This window comes from Amblyraja radiata, chromosome 31, assembly GCF_010909765.2.
Source record: "Amblyraja radiata isolate CabotCenter1 chromosome 31, sAmbRad1.1.pri, whole genome shotgun sequence".
Classification (NCBI taxonomy): domain Eukaryota; kingdom Metazoa; phylum Chordata; class Chondrichthyes; order Rajiformes; family Rajidae; genus Amblyraja; species Amblyraja radiata.
Window position 1 is genome coordinate 20,249,809 of NC_045986.1, and position 16,444 is coordinate 20,266,252.

The following is a 16,444-nucleotide window of genomic DNA, read 5'->3' on the forward strand; positions in this document are numbered from 1 at the left end:
CATTGCAGTTAGGCAGTGACGGAATTTGTGCATTTGCATGCTTTCACAGCCAGAAGACAAACCTAACTCAACACCGGACAGGTCACCCAATTATGGAGTGACCACATTGCCTTTTTAGTCCTCCTACCATGGTTAAGACAAACCTGAGGTTAGTCAGTTAAACCTGTCTCTGCAAAACAGCCGGTTAGAAGTTCACCTTCTGGGTCGAAGGGAGAAAGGCCGAGGTTCTCAGCTGAATTGTAACTTCCAGCTCCTGCTGTGTGCTAGACTTGCAGTCTCCTTTGAATGATGACTTCCAATCCTCAGTTTCAAGACAAGTAAAAAGTGCCCTTACTCTGCATGGTCCCCTCAGCATTGAGCGGAGGTATCACCCAGCATGTATCCCAACATTTAGCAGCCTTCCAAGAGGAGAACGTCCTCCTCAATCTAATTAAGTGGTAGATCCCCAGGTCTAATCTATTTGTTTTTAGCTTGTTACTCCAGCATTTTGTTACTCCAGCATTTCAATTTAAACCAGCATGGTTAACATACATTCAAGTAAATCTTTTCTGTACCCTCTCGCAAGCCTCCACATCCTTCCACAAGGGTCGTGGGCTACCAGAATTGCACGCAATACTCCAAACAAGGCCTTGCCAAAATGTAAAATGACTTCCTCTTATACTGAATCGCGCGACCAATGAAGATAAGCATATCATACACCATCTTTACCACTCTATGTACATGTGTTGCCATTTTCGTGGAGCTATGGATACGAACCCCAAGATCCCTCTTGTACAAGGTTATCCAATGAATAGCCTCACATTGCTGCTCAATGTACCACATTTACCAAACATTTCTCAATTCCATTAACCAAGATTCAGTTAAAATTGTTCCCGATGTTGGGGGAGTCCAGAACCAGGGGTCACAGTTTAAGAATAAGAATTTAGGAATGAGATGAGGAAAAACTTTATTACCTAGAGATATGTGAATCTGCAGTTCTCTGCCACAGAAGGCAGTGGAGGCCAAATCACTGGATGTTTTCAAGAGAGAGTTAGGTATAGCTCTTAGGGCTAACGGAATCAAGGGATATGGGGATAAAGCAGGAACGGGGTATTTATTTAGGATGACCAGCCACGATCATAGTGAATGGCGAGGCTGGCTCGAAGGGCTGAATGGCCTACTCCTGCACCTATTTTATATGTTTCTATACAACCTGTCTGCTTCACCAAGACCTTGTGTCCTCTTTAAGACCTACCTTTGTATGTAATTTTGTATCATAGGTTTGCTTGGATATATAATACTTTGACCTGTCATCTAGTCATAAATATATAGATCATAAATAGCTGAAACAGCAAAGGTCAGTGCAATGGCACAGATAGGCGCTATGTTCTGCCACTGTGATGAATTCAGCTTGAGTAAGGAATGTGATACCTTGGAGAATGATCTTTGCACGCTTTGTGTGGAGCCAAATGATCAGTAAAGTAAGCATTCGCGATTTAAAGCACGTCAGGGTTTGTATCTTATGATGTTTATTTTCATCAATTCTGGGTCATATTCAGTCATTATTAGTACAGTATTTGGCAAAATCAGGCATTTTTTGTTATTTACAAAATAATCACTTGAGGCACATTAACTTTCTGTGTAAAGCATAACCACATTGTTCCAGGCTTGCCTTCATTATTTCCTCGACCAGGTCTCCATTTCCTTACAAGTAACCATGAGTACATTTTTGTTTCTTTCGCCTGTGCTTTTACCCACGGCGGTGCTTCAACAGAGTCACACCACTGAGCCATGCATTCCATGGATGCTTGGGGACTGCTCTAACCCACATACCGAATGTCAGGAGAGGAGCCCCTTAAAGCAAAATGAATGAAAATATAAACACTGCATTGCTTATGTTTGTTGTCACTTGCAGAGCAATAATAGAAGCGATCAAGATAAAAGTGATATTCCACATAAGGCTTCAGGGGTGATTATTCTTTTAGGTCTTTGTTGACATCCCCCCCCCCCCCCAAAAAACACAATAATCAAAATTGTTCAAGTATTAAATGAGATTAATTGTAAAATCAAGTATGCGTGTCATAATCAATATGTATCTTAGCTCAAACCATTATTTTGATGGACTGGAAGCACCGCTGCACTGGTCAACTCTGATGGACCGACGTTGGTCAATCTTAAACATCCAGCAATCGGCTCAATTAAAATAGCAGAGATGTACATAACAGTGGTACACATCATCGGTGCCCCTAACCATGGACTATTTGCCCTCCTCCCATCAGGGAGGCGGTACAGGAGCCTCAGGTCTCGCACAAGCAGGCTGAGGAACAGCTTTTTCAATAACACCATTACGCTGCTGAACTCACAGTCCCGACGCTAGCTATCTTTTATACTCTCCTATCTGTATACATTTATTTGCCTATGTACCAGTTTAATTCATCCACATTGCACATATTGTTTAACCAGTATTTTTATTTCTACTATCTTGCACTCTGACCAGACGCTAAACTGCATTTCATTGTATTTGTGCAATGACAATAAAGTTGAATCAAATCAAATCAAAGTATGTGAGAAGTATGGATTGGTTCAGACTTAAAGCTGCAGAATAATATCTCCCTGATTTGTCAGTACGTTCAGTACTCTGAATATCGATACAGCAAGATCGTGTGGAGTTGAATGTGAAATCTTTGGTCAGGTTAAGATGAAATTTGCCACAAAATCCATTTTCCATTGGCATGAGACAGGACACTACGCTCTCTTTCGTTAGTGAAACCGGATGGCAGAGGGCACAGTGTCCAACTTAGATCCTGACATTATAATTCCTCGAGTAAGTGCCCACCACAGCGGGTATCTTTTGGCTTGACCAGCATCAATAAAATAAACAGCATCTTCCCCCCGCACCCTCACGCCTCACATTCGTCTGTGTTCAGCGACACAAACTGCTGAGATCTGCTGGGGAAATGCAGGCGTGTCAGTAGAAATAAAAATGGCGTAAAGTTGGCAGCGAAAGCATCGGGTGAACGGCTTGGAGCCGGGTTATTGCTCCACAGTGACGGTGCTGTTGGTGATTCTGGCTCCATACCATCCTCCCCAAAACTGAGAGTCCTTTCCTCCATGTGTAAACTTCACGTAGCGGATACCAGGCCCATAGCTGGTGAAAGTGTTGGATACCTGCAAATTAAGCAAAGCGGATCATTACTGAATGGTTCATTGAGAGTGGCCACACTCTGGGAAATCCTGCACATTAGAGTCAGCATTCAAGCAGCATGATGTCCCATGATCTAACTTCCAATTTAAGCACAGGTTTCCAATCCATGGGTATGATTCTACATTTGCCCAATGGTTTTAAATCCTGCCTGAATCATACCTCTTTCCATTCTGCATCACTCCACTGTGGGACCTGAATCTCATCAGACTTGTATTCTTGGAGTACACTCATGTCTTCAGACAGAAGTTCGACATGTAGATCATAGAAAAACCCAGAGTCGTGCCTCCCTGCATACCTGTGGATGAAGAGCAAGCCAGTGAAGTTATCTTTCAGGGAGCGACGTAGACATCGAGTAGCGTATTCAATGTAGACGCAAGAGACTGCAGGTGCGGGAATCTTGAGTAAAACAGCAAAGTGCGGGAGTAACTCGGTGGGTCAGGCAGTATCTCTGGCGAACATGGACAGTTGGCATTTCGGTCAAGACGCTTCTTCAGACTCCTACCCGATGGACAGATGACATTTAGTGTCAGGACCCTTCTGTCCATTTCCCTCCACAGATGCTACCTGATCCGCTGAGTTCCTCCACAAGTTTCATAGCACCATGTTCAATGTATCAAGTGACATTAGACATTGCGTCCAAGAGAGGTACAACACGGAAACACGCCCTTCAATCAATCTTCGAACACCCAATGTCAATATTACCCCAATCCATTTCATGCTCCCACATTCACAATGAACTCCCCACAGATTCTACCAGTTAGTGAGCTGATTGTACAGGTCGAACCATAGGCAGCTTTTCAACTTGCTTACCAGTCCTTAACATTGATGGCAGGTTGAAGACTGTCCAGTATCTCAGTGTCAAATCCTTCTGAGAGCAGATTGATTAGTTGAGTTTTTCGACACCATCTAACAAACATAAATACGCAATAACTGAGTTCAATTCTTTAGAGAACTGTTGCACATAGCTAGTATCAGGACGGATTATTGCACCTGGTCTGTGCGGGTCTATTAATGGGATGTTAGTGTAACACTACAAAGGGATGATCATATGGCTGATTGGGTAGTGGAATACTGCTGTTAAAAAAGGCCTCGACACCACTATAAATGAAAGGTTTACCAGGATGTCGCCTGGATTAGAGGGTATTAGCTATAATAAATTTGGGAGAAAATGGATTGTTTTCACTGGAGCGCTGGAGGGCGAGAGGAGATCTAATAGAAATATATAACATTATGAGGCATAGATAGGGTGGATAGAACCTTTTTTCCAAGGGAGGCAATATCAAAGGCTAGGGGGCATAACTTTAAGGTGAAGGGGGAAAAGTTTAAAGAAGATGTGTGGGGCAAATTTCTCACATAGAGAGTGGTGGGCGCCTGGAATGCACAGCCAGTGGTGGTGGGGGAGGCAGATACAATAGTGGCATTGAAGAGGCTTTTAGGTAGGCACAAGCATATGCGGGGGTATGGATAACATGCAGGCAGAGGAGATTAGTCTAACAAGGCATCTTGTTCAGTGCAGACATTGAGGGTTGAAGGGCCTATTCCTGTGCTGTACTGTTATATGGTCTAATGAATGGTTCTGTATTGACATGTGATTGGTTCAAACAAAAACTTTGTGCAGTTCAATCCAAATTCTCTCAGCTCATACCAGGAAACACAGAGGTGGCCCCAGTTAGTTCACACCTCTGGCATGGTATGCCCGCATCTTTGCGGTCAGCTGGCTAAGAAGGCAACAGAAGCAGGCCATAACTCCAAAAGGTGCCCGTGCTGGCTTCTTGAAAGAGTTTCTACTCAGCCCCGAACTGCTGTCCGCTCTCCTTTGCCCGGCTTTGCTTTCAAAAGCTACGATTGAGTGTGGTTCCACTCCCCCTCATGGGCACTGCTCCGGTTCACAGCTCACGTTAAAATCATTCTCATTTTCCCTCTTCTTCTTCAGCTCAGATCCTTAAATTTGTTTTCGCTCGCCCCTGGCCCTCTACCAATGGAAACATTTTCTCCCCTACCTGTCAAAACCCCTTAATAACCCGGAACCATTTTTAGTATTGATCGGTAATCTCAATCAGCACGAGATTTAATAGGAACCTGAGGGGTAACTTTTTTCACACAAAGGGCGGTGGTTGTATGGAACGAGCTGCCAGAGGAGGTCATTGAGGCAGGGAATGTTGCAACGTTTAAGAAACATTTAGACAGATACATGGATAGGATAGGTTTAGAGGTATATGGACCAAATATAGGCAGGTGGGACAAGTGTAGATGGGACATGTTAGTTGGTGTGGGCAAATTGGGCCAAAGGGCCTGTTTCCATGCTGTATAATTCTATGACTCCAAATACAAAATGTTCCCTGATTCAGTTATAGATTGGTTCCAAGTGGTGGATATTGAGGCACATTCTGGGTTTAACAAACAGAACATGTCAGTGCTAGGACTTCTATCTAATCCTCCAGGCTCTGTCTTTGAGTGACCTGCAGTAGAATCCGTTGCTGCCAATGTGCAGGCTGCACAGATCGTAAGGTAAGGCAACGGGCAACGCACGGAACTGGACAAATCAAACCAAGTGACTCCACAGCAAAAGGAGGGACCTCTGCGCGACATTCCTGGAATTCTTACTCAAAAGATGTAACAAAATATTTTTGGATGCTTTGATCAGGGAAGGGTTTTCCACTGTCACCAGGAAGATCTTCCACTTTCCAACCATTCCCATCATTATCTGTAAGTTCCCAGAAGTTGAATTCCTCTGTGAAAATTGAAAGAGACAATTTGTTAATCCAAAGATCATTCAAATGGATGAACAGCATCTCATATTTCATTTGGGCAGCTTATAGCCCAGTGGTATGTGTTGATTTCTCTAACTTCAAGTAGCCTTGGCATTTCCTCTCTCTCTATCCCTCCCCCAACCATGTCGCACCAGCTTCTTGTTTTCACCCAACAAACAGCTTGTTTCCTTAATCATCGTTACATTTTTGCATATCTTTCATTCATTATTCTCTATCTCGATACATCATCGTCGATATATCTCCCATTTCCCTTATCCCTAACCAGTCTGAAGAAGGGTCTCATCCCCAAAGGCCACCCATTCCTTCTATCCAGAGATGCTGCCTGTCCAGATTTTGGTGTCTACCTTCGGTTTAACCCAGCATCTGCAGTTCCTTCCAACACACATCATTCAATTAATTCTGGGTTTGATGGGCAGGAAGTGTGAGTGCCTTCCACCTGAGATATTGTTTCCAGGGCAGGTCTTATCCTTTGCCTCCCTCTGTGGCCATCCTGCGATCAAAGATAGAGGGATACAGTGGACAATAAGCCAGAGGATGCATCAAAACCAGACCACCTTACAAATGAAGTCCACAATTGGCAGATCTTGCAATGGATAGCGGACAGGAGCAGGAATCCTGCAAGTCAGTGGACAGCTTTCTCACTCACTCATTTGTCACAAAGTCAAGGGTTCAAGTCTCACATCAAAGATTTGGTACCATAATCTAATAAATTTGTGAGTTCATAAGTCATAGCAGAAGTAGGCCATTTGGATATTGAGTCTACTCCGCCATTCAAGCATGGCTGATATATCTTTCCCTCTTCTCCTGCCTTCTCCCCGTAACCCCTGACACCCGTACCAATCAAGAATTTGTCAATCTCCACCTTAAAGTAAATCAATAATACAGACACTCTAGTGCGAGGGAGTTCTGCCCCAGTAGAGGTGCTGTTTTGTTTTGGTGAAGGTATTAAGGTGAGGCCCTGTCTGGTCTCAGGGAGATGGGGGAGATGTCTTGGCTTTATTTCAAGGAGGAGAGGTGGAGGAGGAGGGTTCTCGGGAGCGCTGCCTCATATTTACCTCCATCACTAAACCAGATTGCCAGCCATGTGTCTCATTACTCATATCATGCATAGTCGTGCTATTTGGCTGCTCCTTTCACAACAGTGAATGCATGTAACTGGCTGAAAAACACGGTCTGGCGCGTTGGCACAGCGGTAGAGTTACAGCGTTTGCAGCGCCAGAGACCCGGGTTTTATCACGACTTCGGGTGCTGTCTGAATGGAGTTTGTACGTTCTCCCCGTGACCGCTTGGATTTTGTCCGAGATTTTTGGTTTCCGACCACATTCCAAAGACCTACAAGTTTGTAGGTAAATTGGCTTGGTAAAAGTAAAAATTGTTCCTAGGGTGTAGGATGGTGTTAGTTTGCGGAGATCGCCGGTCGGTGTGACATCGGTAGGCTGAAGGACCAGCTTCCACACTGTATCTCTATACTAAACTGTTGGGAGGTTGGGAAGCAAGTGTGCCATCTTTATTACAATTGCACTTGTTGTTGCCAAGAACTATTTTGCTATCATGCAAAATCAGACAATGAAGCATTAAACAAATTGTGGGACATCACGAGATGGACGAGTTTAAATTGATCCAAGAGTTTCGTGGTGCTGGTGCAAAGAAACAGTTTCCCCTGGTGAGGGACTCATAATGTTATAGCCAGAACATTTACCGAGAGAATTAAGAAATCCTTGTTTTGTAGAGAAATTAGGAATGAATGTGGACCAAAAAACTAATTTTACTGGGGCTTTCAATAAAGAAATCAATGGATTTTTATGCACCGAAAGGTAATGAACTAAGGAGGTAAATGTGCTGCTGTGATGTCATTGTGTGGAATAGATATAAATGACTGAAGATAGGTCCCGACCCGAAACGTCACCCATCCTTTTTCTGCAGAGATGCTGCCTGATCTGATGTTACTCCAGCACTTTGTGTCTATCTTCGGGTATATAACAGCATCTGCAGTCCCTTTCTACAGCCATAAAGGGCTGTAAGATTAATCTTAGGTTCCTCTACATATTAATGCCATATTAAGTGAAACTAATGTAAGAGTCTCAACCCATGCCTTCTATCCAGTGATACTGCCTGGCCTGCTGAGAAACTCCAGCAATTTGAGTCTATCTTGGGTGTAAACAAGTATCTGCAGTTCCTTCCTACACTAATTTAATCTTCATAAAATCATAAGAGATTGGAGTAGGATTAGGCCATTCGGCCCATCAAGTCTACTCTGACAATTAATCATGGCTGAACTACTTCTCCCTCCTAACCCCATTCTCCTGCCTTCTCCCCATAACCTCCGACACCCATACTCATCAAGAATCTATCAATCTCTGCCTTAAATATATCCACTGACTTTGCCTCCACAGCCATCTGTGGCAAATAATTCCACAGATTCACCACTCTCTGACTAAAGAAATTCCTCCTTATCTCCTTCGTAAAAGAATGTCTTTTAATTCTGAGTATCACCTCTTGTCCTAGACTCTCCCACTAGTGGAAATATCCTCTCCACATCTTAGTGTATTGCATTTCATTTTTGTGTTTTTTTGTACAGAATTATTGTTGGTATAGTTATTGTTATGTAACTATTAATTGTATTGTTGTTGTTGTTGTACAAGATTTTTGTGAGTCAGCCTTGCCCAACATTAATTGTTGTTTTGGGGACTTATTTTGGTGTAGCGCGGAGGGTCCCCTGGTGGGCAGGTGGGAGACTGCATGTTGAGTTACTTGCTACTGTGATTAAAGAACTCAACTGTAGTCCAGTAATGTGTCGTAAGTCCTTGCAGATGCTGGTTTAAACCGAAGATAGACACAAAATGCTGGAGAACTCAGCGGGACAGGCAGCATCTCTGGAGAGAAGGAATGGGTGATGTTTTGGGTCGAGACCCTTCTTCTTCAGACTGGTTAGGGATAAGGGAAATGAGAGATATAGACGATAATGTGGAGAGGTAAAGAACAATGAATGAAAGATATGCAAAAAAGTATCGATGATAAAGGAAACGGCCATTGTTAGCTGTTTGCTGGGTGAAAACGAGAAGCTAGCATATCTTCATTCATTGTTCTTTATCTCTCTACATCATCGTCTACATATCTCTCGTTTCCCTTATCCCTAACCAGCCTGAAGAAGGGTCTCGACCTGAAGCGTCACCCATTCCTTCTCTTCAGCGATGCTGCCTGTCCTGCTGAGTTACTCCAGCTTTTTGTGTCTATCTGTCGTCCAGTTTTTACACACAGCCCAGAGTGACTGGAGAAATCAAAGCCAAAAATCATAGGGCTACACGAACAAAAGATTGAAAGGAGAAATCAAGCTCATTTTAGTCACAACCAAAAAAGCACTGGCACAAACCTTCACCACATGGATTCTTGATTAGATTGTTTTTCGCAGACGTGCAAAAATAAAATGCATCCCAGTCTTCTGCTCTTATAGTGTGAGTGTCCTTCGGAAAGCCTTCATCGCAAGACTGCGGGTTTAGTTCATCCACAAGCTCCTTCCACTGGGGGCAGACGAGTCTACAGATGAAAACCAACTCTTTCGGAGGGACATAGGACAGGATTTTGAGCAGCAGCTGTTCAGGTAAGGCATCTATGGCAGCCATCTTTCAAAATGGCTTCCCTCCCAATACACCACAGCTGCAAGGAATTGTGTTTAGAGAAACGGATTTAGAGTTTGATTAAAATGTTGGCATTGTGACCTAGAACATCAGAGGAACTTAATTTGAATTGAATTGAATAATTCATTGTCACATGTGACAAGTCACTGTGAAATTCTTTGCTTGCATACCCGAGGTATACAAATAGTCGCCGTGTAAAGGGCGTTTACAATGTTTCAAAGTACCCCGTGCTAAGTACTCCTTAATTCTCATCCCCCCCCCCCCCCCTTATAGGGTTTAACCCACCTTTTGGGTTAAAACTATATACAGAGCATAGAACAAAAAGCACAGAACAGGCCATTCAGCCTAACTAGTCCATGTTGGTACTTGTGCTGTACACAAAACTCTTCCCACCCTTTTGTACACTAGCTCTATCCTGCACATTAGGGACAATTTACAGAAGCCGATTAACCTACAAACCTGCACGAATTTGAATGTGGGAGGAAACTAAAGCACCCAGAGAAAACCCATGCATTCACGGGGAGAACGTGCAATCTCCATACAGACAGCACCGGTAGTCAGGATCGAACCCGGCACTCTGCGTTGTAAGGCAGCAACTCTACCTCTGCACCACTGTGCCTCTCCTGTGCCATTATGCCGTCCGATCTTCAGAACTAACAGAAAACTGTTCAATCTGCAGCATTTACACTTTGGAATCAAGTCAGCGGAACCTCAGTCGCTGAGCTGCCATAGGCAGGTAAGACGAATGTGCTCACACTCGAATGCTGAATTCAAACATCGCTGACTCATTCATTGAATCGGATGAGGGAATCGTACGAGGCAACCTGTAGAACAAAGGTCCCTCTAGAACAAAACTGCCGCCATTGCACCACGCGGCCATTTGATAATAGGCGTTGTCAGCAGGAACCTGGAAACCATGGACCATTTCCTGCACCACTTCTTTACCCAGAGGGTGGTACGTATATGTAACAAACTGCCAGGGGAGATAGTTGAGGCATGTTCTATAACAGCCTTTAAAGGACATTTGGCCAAGTACATGGATAGTATTGTATTGTATTGTATTGTATTCAAATTTATTGTCATTGTCTCAGTTAGAGACAACAAAATGAATTTCCCTTACAGGCAGTGTCATAAAAATAAAAATAAATAAATAATAATAAATAATAAAACATATTTGATAGGAATGGTTTAGCGGAATATGGGCCAAATGCACGCAAATGGGATTAGCATAATTGGGACATCTTGGTCAACATGAACAAGTTGGGCTGAAGGGCCCATTTTCATGCTCTAGGAGTCTATTCCTTATACCTGGGAGGCCACATCTCGAAATTAAACCCTGCTTCCAGTCTGCCAGCATAACCTTTGGTCAATATGAAAAAAAGAGCATTTGAAGTAATTTTGGCCCAGTTTGAGTTTAGTTTATTGTCACATGTACAGTGAAAAGCTTTTGTTGCACGCTAATGGTAAGTCAGCGGAAAGACAATAAATGATTACAATTGAGCATTGTTGGAAACATTATTCACACATTTAACCCGTCTCAAAGGGTTTTAAGGTAATCTTTAGCATGTGATGTTACCACATTCATAGTGACTTCAATTGAATTTGGTCTGTACACCAACACACTCTGTGGAGGAAATAGGTTTAATTGTTGGCAATCTCAGTTCTCCATGTTTTACTGCGCTATGTATGGGCTGCAGAAAATGCTGCTGGTTACACAGTGAAAGGGCTGGAAACGCCTTTATCATTAACCGGATCAATAGATTGAATAAATGTGGCAGATGGATGTCAATTTAAGAGATGTGAGATCACCCATTCTGGACCTCTGGAATGTAGATCGGAATATTTAATAAACTATGAAAATGGAACAATGGGGGATAAAGGATATTTGAGGGGCCAAGTTTTTTTTAATATATTGCAGTTTGATATAACACTAAAAGATCACACACGCTAGTCCCTAAATGCATAGTTGCAAATTCATGAAATATATTTTCCTAAAAGCAAAGTATTATAAGAGCAGAAAAGTGCAGCACAGAAACAGGCTGTTTGACCCATAATTTCAGTGTCAGACATGATGACGAATAAAATAAATCCCTTCTACTTGCATTGATACAGATTCCTCCTTTCACTGCACATTCATGTTCTGTTCTGAAAGTCTCTTTAACGCCATAATTGTATCTGCTTCCACCGCCACCCTGGCCTTTCAGGCAACCAACACCCTCCGCCATAAACCTGGTCCACATATCTCCATTAAACATTCTCCCTCTCAACTCAAAGCTATGTATGCCCTCTGGTATTTGACATTTCCACCTTAGCACAAGGATGCTGACAATCTACTCGATCCAAGACTCTTATAATTTTATATGGCCCCATAGTAGAAGCATTGGATGTCGCGGGGCTGGAAACTGGGAGTATCCTGAGCTAATTCTGCTCCCACCATCATCTATTGCGACGTGATGCTTTCCACTGATTGTCACCGGTAGCTTGTGTCCTTATGAGGATGGACGATGACAGTGAGGTCAACATTTGTAACAAGATGGACGCGAAAAGAAGAAGATAATTTTATATACTTCTAGCAGGTCTCTCCTCAGTCTCTGAACCTCCAGAGAAAACATCCCAGGTTTGTCCAACCTCTCATTATAGATAATAGTTTATGACCTAGGAAATATTTGGGTAAACCACTTCCGCACCCTCTCCAAAGCCTCCATGTCCTACTTGAATATGATGACCAGTTCTGCACACAATTCTCCAAATGCGGTCTAACCAAAGTTTTATGGAGATGTTTAAACATGCATGAGCTCAGATGAACAATCTTGAAAGCTGAAGGTTACATTCTGTCTGCCTCTCTCTCCAAGGATGCTGAGTATTTTGTGAATCTCTAAATACTGCTCTTCCTGGGATTACATGGTACACAACAGAGGCCACACCGTAGATCAGATCTAAACTGCAGTTTGTGATCCACAGAACCCACCACATCACTCTTTTGCTAAATAATTGAGTTACTGTAAAATTACTCTGAATTCGAAAAGCAGTAAGAATGTGAAAAAAAAATGTCACGTCTCGTTTGAAGAGCTGTAGTAATTAAACCGGTGTGGAAGAAAAGCCCAGGCCTGTTACTGCATCTAAAGTGCATTCTCACTGGCAAGACTCCAGGCCAACCTGCATTGCAGTGTTTAAAGATAGTCCAGACACAAAAGCCGTTTCTCAGTCTGATTAAAATGCAATTTATTTATGAAGGCACAATAATCTTGTATGTTGCAAATCTTCAGTTTTTTATTTCCAGCTGGCCAGATAGAAAGATACAAAAATATCCGTCTCCTCAAGCCTGTCCTGCTTCTGAGTTTTGCTTTCTATTTTTTCCTCATCCCAGGGATATAAAACACTAGCCCTTCATTGCCTAATCTCCACATCCTCACCCTCATCCACCCTTCCCCTCCTCTGTTCTTTCCAACTCAGTAATGCACATATCACAACCTTCACCATCTCCTCTTCCTACCTGGTTGAAAGAAACAAACACTTCCTTGCTGTTAACTCTGCTTGTGCGGGAGATCACTCCACATCACACGCTCTGTTACTTACAGTTTCCTGGTATATAGATCCACCCCTGGTCTCTCGGCTGCCACAGAATCAGTGCAGTGAGCAGCACTAAACTGCACATGCTCCTTGCAACATTGATATCCAGTTCCCTTGCACAGTCAGCAACCTTAATAAATGGTGCAAAAAACTCCATCCAGCTACAAGCGACATGAACATTTATTTTGGCTTCTATTGCACACACTTTCTATCTGTTTTAAATTACAGGACAAAAAATTGTAATCGCAGGACAAAAATGTTGCACATGCTTATTGCACTGTGTAGGAGATAGACACAAAAAGCTGGAGTAACTCAGCGAGGCAGGCAGAATCTCTGGAGAAAAGGAATAGGCGATGTTTGAATGAAAGATAATAATAATAATAATAATAATTTTATTTATAGAGCACTTTAAAAACAAACATAGTTGCAACAAAGTGCTGTACATCACTAATCATTGACAAAAAAGTTAATACACACCAATAATAACAGTTAAAAGATGGAGTCAGTAAAGATATTCAAAATAATGAAATATTAAAAACACTACAAGCAGGAGCAAAGTTTCATGCATGGTCAAAAGCCAGGGAGTATAAATGTGTTTTAATACTGCATTTGAAGATGGACAGTGAGGGGGCCTGTCTGACGTGCAATGGCAGAGCGTTCCAGAGTGCCGGAGCAGCAACAGAGAAGGCTCTATCCCCTCTGAGCTTCCGCATATGCAAAACGTAATGATGATCAAGGAAAGGTGGAGCCCACAATGGTCCATTGATGGCTGTGGGATAGGTGATAATGAGTTACACAGACAGGACTACCCGCTGAGTTGCTCCAGCTTTTTATGCTTATTACATTGCATTGCAACATTTAGCTGCACAGTAATGCAGCTGGTAGAGTTGCTGCCTCATAGCGGCATGTTCGATCCTGAATTCGGGTGCTGTCTGAATGGACGCTCTCCCTGTGACCGTGACGGTTTCCTCTTGGTGCTCCGGTTTCCTCCCACATCCCAAAGACGTGTGGGTTGTTGAGGGTAATTGGCCATTGCAAATTGCTTCTAGTGTGTAGGGAATGTATACAAAAGTGTGTGATCGACCTGTGATCGATGAGTGATCGACGGTCACTGTTGACCCGGTGGGCTGAAGGCCTCATTTCCATGTTGTATCTTTCAATTGATCAATTCAATCAAATTAAGCTGTACACTCATGTTCTTAAACATAGAAACATAGACAATAGATGCAGGAGGAGGCCATTTAGCCCTTCGAGCCAGCACTGCCATTCATTGTGATAATGGCTGGTCATCCACAATCAGTAACCCATATCCCTTGGTTCCGCTAGCCCCTAGAGTTCTATCTAACTGTCTTTTAAATTCATCCAGTGAGTTGGCCTCTACTGCCTTATGTGGCAGAGAATTCTTATTCCCGCATTTATATCTTCACAGATTATTTGTATGGGGAGGAACTGCTGGTTTAAACCAAAGATAGACACAAAAAGCTGGAGTAACTCAGCAGGACAGGCAGCATCTCTGGAGAGAAGGAATGGGTGACGTATTGCGTCGAGACCCTTCTTTCTCGACCCAAAACGTCACCCATTCCTTCTCCCCAGAGATGCTGCCGGCCCCTATGAGTTACTCCAGCTTTTAGTGTCTATATTCACAGATTATTTATTCAGTATTAAATATTAACAATGCCTCTTTGAGAATTTACCTTCTTAATTATTTTGGGGCTATTTATCAATCCCCTGTACATGGTAGGTGGAGGAGGGAATTGGAGCATTTGCTCATTTGTGGTGCCTCAGGGAATTGCTTCCAACTGTTGACATTGGCCTCCATCACAATTTGGGAAGCGTGCAACTGCACTTCCAGGCAGCATCACAGGGGGGCGCAGTCAAGGCAAGATGAGGATGGAAAGGTTATAAAAGCAGAGAAAGAGGGAGATGCGGTTGGATGTTGTTGCTGATGTGTTGAGATTCCTTGTGTCCCGTGTATGGGGGCCATAAATTCTCCAAATGCTCATGCTATGATGTTGGAAGAACAAGTTCATATGAGTGTTCACACTAAAACCAGAGAATTGGCATGAAACAAAGTAGAAATAAAGACAGGAAATGTTGGAAATTCTCAGCAGGTCAGGCAGAGTCTGTGGAGAGAGAAGACGGTAAATGTGTAAGGCCAAGGACCTTTCCTGATGGAAGGTCATAGATATGAAACTTTAACCTTGCTTTTCTCCTCTTTTCCCAGCCGTTGCTGCTCATAGCTCAGATTTCCACAATCTGTAGTGTTTTATTTACATGTGGAGCAAAGCAGGATCACACCGAACCTGTGGTTACACTGTACTCAATAACCGGGAAAATCTCCATTTAGCTGACCCTTGATGCCTTTCAGATGCCAGGCTCCTGCTGGAACAACAAGGGACCATTGTGAAATTCAGCCAGTGCTATCAGTCTAGTTCCAGAGGTGAGGAGAGTTTTAGTTTATAGACACAGCATTGAAACAGGCCCTTCAGCCCGCCGAGTCCATGCTGACCACCGACCGCTATGTTAACGCACTTTCTCATCTGCTCCCTACACAGGCTTTCGATGGGCCTGACAAATTAACTTCCGTGCCTGACCTTGTGACATCTCCCAGCTAGAAGAACAAACAAAGGCATCCAGAAACATCATCTCCAAGGGCAGCGCTGTGGTGCAGCGGTAGTGTTGCTGCCTTACAGCGCCGGAGACCCCGGTTCGATCCTGACCGCGGGTGCCGTCTGCACGGAGTTTGTACGTTTTCTCCGTGACCGCGTGGGCTTTTCTCCGGGAGCTCTGGTTTCCTCCCACACTCCAAACAACCTACAGGTTTATAGTTTAATTGGCTTTGGTAAAAAATGTAAATTGTTCCCAGTGTGCAGGGCTGTGCTATTGTACAGGGATCGCTGGTCGGCGTGGACTCGGTCAGCCTGTTCCCGCGCTGTATCTCTAAACTAAACTAAAAGAAACCCCCTACACCCTAAAAAGATTCCCACACCGTACTCAGTGGGAAATATTCAAAGTCTGGGAACTCCCAACCTAGGAACCCCCCTGTGATTGATTCATTCACTCTGCCGATTACAGCAGGAGAGGAGACACACATAAATGACACAGATCTGCTTGTGTTGCATGCATGCATGCTTACAGGTATACATACACACAAATGCATATACACACACATGCTTGTACGCATAAATGCATATATTCTCGAGCTCACACACCATTTATGGGATGAAATTATGACTTCCCTCCAACGCATGAGCTCAATAAAACACTGAGTGATGCAGTTACGG

General features: G+C 43.3%; 1 protein-coding gene across 2 annotated transcripts; it reads right to left on the minus strand.

Annotated features, from left to right (window-relative positions):
- Positions 1 to 2,502: 2,502 nt before the first annotated feature.
- LOC116990356 (F-box only protein 2-like) lies at positions 2,503 to 13,240 on the minus strand. Of its 2 annotated transcripts, none has more exons than XM_033047934.1 (6): positions 13,167 to 13,240; positions 9,326 to 9,609; positions 5,789 to 5,915; positions 3,995 to 4,090; positions 3,344 to 3,479; positions 2,503 to 3,147 (listed from the first exon to the last, which is right to left on the minus strand). In XM_033047934.1, exons 2-6 carry the CDS (start codon positions 9,573 to 9,575, stop codon positions 3,013 to 3,015), a joined length of 744 nt encoding a protein of 247 aa, XP_032903825.1. In that variant the 5' UTR covers positions 9,576 to 9,609; positions 13,167 to 13,240; the 3' UTR covers positions 2,503 to 3,012. The 2 variants fall into 2 exon arrangements, with proteins under 2 accessions (XP_032903825.1, XP_032903826.1); XM_033047935.1 differs by lacking the exon at positions 13,167 to 13,240 and adding an exon at positions 13,084 to 13,160.
- Between the last annotated feature and the right edge of the window lie 3,204 nt (positions 13,241 to 16,444).